The sequence below is a fragment of the Pelodiscus sinensis genome, chromosome 2 (genome assembly GCF_052426305.1).
Source record: "Pelodiscus sinensis isolate ZL-2025 chromosome 2, ASM5242630v1, whole genome shotgun sequence".
NCBI lineage: Eukaryota > Metazoa > Chordata > Testudines > Trionychidae > Pelodiscus > Pelodiscus sinensis.
Window position 1 is genome coordinate 75,344,156 of NC_143053.1, and position 6,557 is coordinate 75,350,712.

Here is a 6,557-nt window from a genome sequence, read left to right on the forward strand (position 1 = left end):
TATTTTTATGCCATACTTTTAGGATAACAGTTTAAGAAAACTAATAGTATATTTTGTTTTATTATGCAGAAGGTGTATATGTGCAGACAGGATGAAGAAAATAAGCATTCTGAAGACTATGTCCTTCCATATAATTATGAAGGAAGAGGATCATTGGCTGGTTCTGTAGGCTGCTGCACTGATCAGCAAGAAGAGGAGGCGCTTGACTTTTTAGATCATCTGGAACCCAAGTTTAGGACATTAGCAGAAACATGTATAAAGAGATAAGTGTTTGTGTCAGAGTACTAATATCTGTAAATAAAGGGCGGTGTCATACTTTGCAGAGGATAGGTATTTTTAAACTTGAAGTAGCTGATTCTATTTTTTTTTTCTTGCTAAGGAAAGTGGTTTATCAAAACATTTAGGGTGGTTTTAAGTGTGTAAATCCTGCATTAATTCCGTGGTATGTAGATTTTTTACCTGTACTCATTTCCTATGCTTTGAAGTTTATATTTTAGGTGCTTTTCTTAAAGTGATGTGAATACAATAATATTGCATTCTTTCTGGTGTTCTACTTTTCTATTGTGTTTTGCTTTTTAATATAAAACTTAGTAGTGTAGTCCTTAAGCGTTCATCTTCATATTTTCCTCTTATTTGGCTTGAGGTAGACAGTTTTATTTCATTTTTTTTCTTCAGTGAAAAAATACTGTATAACTAAAACAAGGTATTTTATGTCTTACCTGTATACATTTAAATAGGAGATTTTAATTTACAAGTACAGTTTCAAACTAGAATACTCGATGATGATGTGGGAAGAAACATTATGTTGAACTGAAAAGAAAAAACAGTATGTATTGTATAGATGTAACAATATTCAAAAGTGTATTTCCTCCTATTGGACTAGTACCCGCTAAACGTACTATCCCAAGGGATGTAGATTAGTATTGTATGTAAGCACTTAAGTAATATGCTTGGAGATCAGGAGTTCAGGATATAGGATAACTACTGTAATGCAAATGCAGTAGAATAGACTCCTATATCCTGAGCACATGACCTCCAAGACTTACTTTTAGTGTTCTAGATATAATTTGTACCTCAGCTGTTTGTGAGCTTCAGTATAAGTACATCAGAGATGGTGAATACTGCCTACCATTTTATACAATATGGCTACTAATGCCTACTGTAAAATCTAGCCTTAGGTGTATACCACTGGAGAGAGAAAGAACCCTAAGGCAAAGGAGACAAGTCACATTATAAAATTAATCATATTATGAAATCAGTCATTTATTTCTGTGAGCAGAAGTGTCACAAAATGCAGCATGAAGTATGGACACAGACAGCACTGATAATTTTATCATTTAAAAAAACAACTCAAGTATGATATCCACTGTTATCCTATTATTTATTAATATATAATTTGTTACATACTCACAGGTACGACTACAGGCAGATCCCTAAGGAAAAGTAAACATGTATTGCTCAAGCATAATTAAAGTTTACATATTAAAATACTTTAGTATTGTATCATGTATATAAGATTGGGACCTCATGGTTGTGTTATAAACTAGCTGTTCCTGAATTCAGTAAGTTTTCATCTGGTTAACCTTTGCTACCCTGGATATAATACTCATCTTTGCTGTGCTCCCAGGATTCATTTGTGCATTAAAATTTCCCTTTCATTGTAAAAAAAAAAAAGGGAGAAAATTAAGGGTTTTATGGTGGGGTTTTTTGTTTTGTTTTTTGTCATGCTGCTTGTAGGAGTTGCTCTGTCCACATATGCCTTAGGATGGAAATTGTTTTTAACCTGTATTATATGAATTTTTTAAACACATGATACATGACAAAGGGGGTCATGTTATTCTGTGTCTGTGTGGAAAACTGCCTTTGATGGCAATGGGAATTCTACACATGGCTACAAGTCAGTTCAAAACCTTAATTGTCTAAATAACTTCAAAAGGTAGATGCAGCTTTATATTTTATTGGCTGTAAGTAGACTTCAGAATATTTTTTAATAAGATCAAATTGTGATAAATAGTCTGCACAAGGATGAAAATGTTAAAGGTATTTTAGATAATCAGTAGTGTGTATGGCAATGGCGCCCAATTTACCCTGAGCAATGTCCGCTTCCAACACGAGAGGCAAGACTGTCACAGAGATCAAAGATTTTAATAATATCCAAGGTATTCTGAACTTTCTTGCTACAGAATAAAATCACAGTAAAAATAAATCGTGATGGCATTGCTACTCACCCACATCCATTCTGTTTCTTTGTATATTGAGGGCTAAGATCCTCAAGCAGTGTAAATTGGCATTGACAGTAATAGAGCTATGCTGTGCTCACAACTGAAATGAGGCCCCGAGGTACTTACTAGCTTCACTCTTTTTTTGAATAAACTATCTTCAATGTTAGGTATTGATATTTTAAGATAATTTGATTTCGCACCCTGCACCCTTTAGAACAGTGATTCTCAACGTGGGCCATATGGCTTCCCGGGAGCCACACCTTACTTCTAGGGGGACACATGGAAAAAATGAAACATTAGGGGGGCCACCCAAACTTAACTACCAGGCGTATGATGAATGAGGCTCAGAAGGGGACCATGAGCAAAAAAAGGTTGACACACTGCTTTGGAATCTTTTTTTTTTTTTTTTTTTTTTTAAAGCTGCAAGAAAACCTTTGACTCATAAGTGTGTATGGTAAATGTCATCAAAAAACAACCATAAACCCAATAGTCTTAATAAATACTGGATATAAAAAGTAATACTCACAACTATGGTTTCATCATTCAAGAAGACACCAGAATAGAACTGTTCAAAAAAGCATGCTCCAAACAAATTCATTCTTGGTGTGACTTTTATTGGTGCCAGAAGCATCTAATTTACATTCACCATTTCTGGAGTATTTTACACCTTTTGCTCAGCTTGGACAATTCAATTAAAACGAGTCATTTTATTTGTACATTGCTGCATGCATTGCTTGAATAAGTGGTGAATATTTTAACCATTTCCATTGACATTACAAAACTTTATTATAAAGTGTTTTTGTTACTACCAATCGTAAATGTTATGCCATATCTGTCTGGCAATGTTCTTGTTAAATCTGGTAACCTTATGCTAACACATGCCTACACTAGAAAAATAAGTTTAAAATAGATTTGTTTTATACAAGTTCTCAGATTCAACAAGATTTGTATATTTTAAAATAACTTTAATTGCACAAAGCACACAGTGTTTCAAGATGTATACTTCACTGATTATTACTGTCTAGGATCATCTCGGAAAGACTTGTTCTCATCAACTCAGTAACTTAAAACTGTCTAGTTATGTAAACATTCTTGTTTAATGTCATCCTTTTTTTAAAACAATATTTGGTACAACAGTGAGTAATAAACTGGATTTTTGGAAAACAAGGACTGCAAGTGTAGTTCATTTTTGTGTCCTGGAAAAGAATTCTCGGAAATCTGCATCTTTGCCATATGATTTAAAATATGTATTGTTGCATATTAGCCCTGAAGTTTATCTAATTATATTAACTATTCGATTTAAATACTTTCTGTTCTGTTCCAATATATGGAATAAATGGAAAACTACTTACCTACCACATCTGGTCCAAAGGGCTAGAGAGAGAGGGGCTTTGAAACTAACGGAGAATTCACAAATGGTTGTCATAGTGTGCAGTGCAGCTTGTTTGGTGTTTGAGTGTCTGAGCACTAAATTACCAAAAAAAAAAAAAAAAAAAAAAAATTGAACAGTCTTCAATCCGAAGTGGTATTCACCCCATATTCTATCACTTTGATGGACTGTGGTGCTGGGGAAGATATCTGAAAGAATGCATATGATTTGTTAAGGGTCTGCACAAATGGCTAAAACTTTCCAAGAAAGGGCCAGGTGGCACTTATTAGGATCCTAAGGCTGCAGAATTGAACACAATATTACTAGGACTGTAAAAACTGCCTCCATAACCATGTGTGGCTGCTACCAGAGGGGCAGGAGAGAAAGTGGAAAAGTTCCACACTCAGTATATCTACGCTACAGTTTTGTCAGAAAAACGGCCATTTTTCCAACAAAATCTGAGTTACGTCCACACTGCAATTGTGTTCTTCCGAAAGTAAATCAAAAGAACAGAAGGGTTTTTCCAGCACTGGTAGTCCTCTTTCTATAAGGAAGAAGCCTTTTCCCGTCTTCCCTACCCATCGTGGTGGACTCCAGCTTCCAGACCCCCATCGTTGCCTGGCCAGCAGTCATGGCAGAGGAGGAAGAGGAGGAGATCGTGACCCTGTTCCTGGAGCCACTTCTTGTGAGCCAGGCCTCATTGGATGCCGGGGAGGGATCTTTAGGTGAGGTGGTTTTAGTTTCTCTCACACAGGGAGGTGCCTACCTCCTCTTTTCCCCCCAGACACCCTAGGAGCCATCCTCTTTTAAGCTACCCCTCCCTGCAGCAGCAGGGCTATGTGAAGGCACAACTCCCCGGGGACAGGGCTTCCCCCCCCCCCCCCAAGCCCTCAACCTCCCTTTCCTGAGTCCTTTTCCAGAACTCCCCCTAATCCCCTGCATGGATTGCAGCCCCAGAGTGCTTTATCTCCATGAGGAGGGCCCTGACGGTGGACTTCCCCCATGCCAAACTGGTTGCCCACCAACCGGAAGCTGTTCGGGTGGCGAGCTTCCAGAAGGCAATTGTGACCCACGGGGATGGTGGGCTGCAGGTGGGTGTTGCGTCTTCAGAGGGCAGGGATGAGCCAGGCACACAGCTCCAAAAAGGTGGCCTTTTGCATGCGGAAGTTTTGAAGCCACTTCTGGTGGTCCCACCCCTCCATGACCAGCTGGTCCTACCAGTCCGAACTGGTGTTGAGCCTCCAGAAACTCCTCTCCACAGTGGTTAGTGGTTGCTAGAGTGTAGCTCCTGCACCCAGGGAGAGGGGCCCCAGAATGAGCTTGGGGTTGAGCTCGGACAGGAGCAGGAATGCAGCTGGCACAGGCTCTGTCTAGACTACATCCCTTTCTCGAAAAAGGGATGTAAATTAGACACTTTGAAATCACAAATGAAGCTGGGATTTAAATTTTCCATGCTTCATTTGCATAATGGAGGCCACGGGGTGTTCTGACACAGAGCTTTTTGATAGAAAAATGGCAGTTAAGATGGGGATCTTTCAAAAATAAAACCCTTTTTCGAAAGATCCTGTACTCCTCCAAAAAAAGAGGTATACAGGATCTTGGGCAAAAGGCACCTGAGGGAACCACCAGCTCTTGAAAATAGCTAGTGGTTCTCTGTAGGCACCACACACTCCTGACAGGGTGGAGAGGAGAGAGACTGTATTTTCCCCCACCCCTAGACCCTGATTGGCCTGGGGGTGGGGAAGCACCTAAAGTCTCCACCCTGTGCCACACCTAGAAGGAGCAGCCCCTTTTCACCCAAGGCCCAACCCCTTCAGGAGCAACCAGAAACCACTTCCAAAATTTGTGACATGCTCCCCCCCCCATCAAAAATTATTACCCACCCCTGGCTTAGAAGAAGAAAGCTGGGGGCTTGTACTACCTCAGTGTTCCTGCTTTAGAGGCTATGTGGTGGCTTTCAATAGGAGCTGTAGGAGAGTGGTGGTCATTTATCAACAATTATAAAACAGTGGTATTTTAGATGGTCAGTTTTGCCTATTTTTGGGAAATGGAAAATAGTTACAGAAGAGTAACTAATGATTGGCAAATGTGCATGAACAGAGTTTGCTACGTCTCATCAGTAAGGTCCACATTAAAAAGTCAGTCCTATTCTGATACTGCTATCTATAGATTGAATTTTACAATCCCATGCAGTTGGGACAGCTTTCTAATGATTACAATACTGTTGTTTAATCCAGCTGTGTATGACATTTAATTTTTATATCCACAATGCTTTACCAAATAGCTGCCTGAGAAGGAAATGAGAAGACAAATGGAGCAAACAGAAGGAACTAAAAGATATTCTAAAGAGCCTTACATAAATGAAGCTGGTTTACTCACTTGCAAAAGGACATACATGTAAGTTACAGTTTGCCCTCAGAATCAAGGAATTAACTTGAATGGTTACCAACAATTCTACTAATTGGAGAGATGATTTTGAGTCAAGAGACTTTTCCCAGAGGTAGAAATGCACATGAGAGGGGTACCTAAATTTCTAATGTAGAATTGATAGAATATCTTTAAACCCTTCTCCAAGTCAAGCTTTGTGTTCCATTTTTTGTCTTTGCCTTTCCAATTCCGTTCTGCTAACATGGTAAATGGGTATGAATGCTGCCCCATCCACTGCAGTGTTTGCTCCATACCATCTCTGAAATATTTAGTCAACCACCTAACCAGAAAACCTTTGGGAATTTCAATTGGAACAAAGTGGATCAAAGCCTTGGTACACTTCACAACATGGACTGTGGCTCAATATGCTTTAACAGAACCTGAAGTCCTACAAAAACTACTAAGTACTTGAATTGTACCCTTGATATTATTTTAAACTATTAAATGTCAGACTTCAGGTTGCTCATATCACCCCTAATCCCTTTAGAATCCAAGGGCTTCACAAACCTATCTTCACACACTGAATGAGACAAGTAATC

At 39.0% G+C, this 6,557-nt stretch overlaps 1 protein-coding gene across 2 annotated transcripts in view; it reads left to right on the plus strand.

Annotated features, from left to right (window-relative positions):
• LOC102447430 (desmocollin-1) overlaps nucleotides 1-1,683 on the plus strand; it is a 44,149-nt gene extending 42,466 nt beyond the window's left edge. Inside the window, exon 16 of one of the 2 annotated variants that reach the window (XM_075920789.2) lies at nucleotides 70-1,683. In XM_075920789.2, coding sequence (XP_075776904.2) covers nucleotides 70-267 — 198 coding nt within the window. In that variant the 3' untranslated portion in view covers nucleotides 268-1,683. The remainder of the gene's footprint in view (nucleotides 1-69) is intronic. The other variant, XM_075920790.2, reaches the window with a different exon arrangement.
• Nucleotides 1,684-6,557: the final 4,874 nt, after the last annotated feature.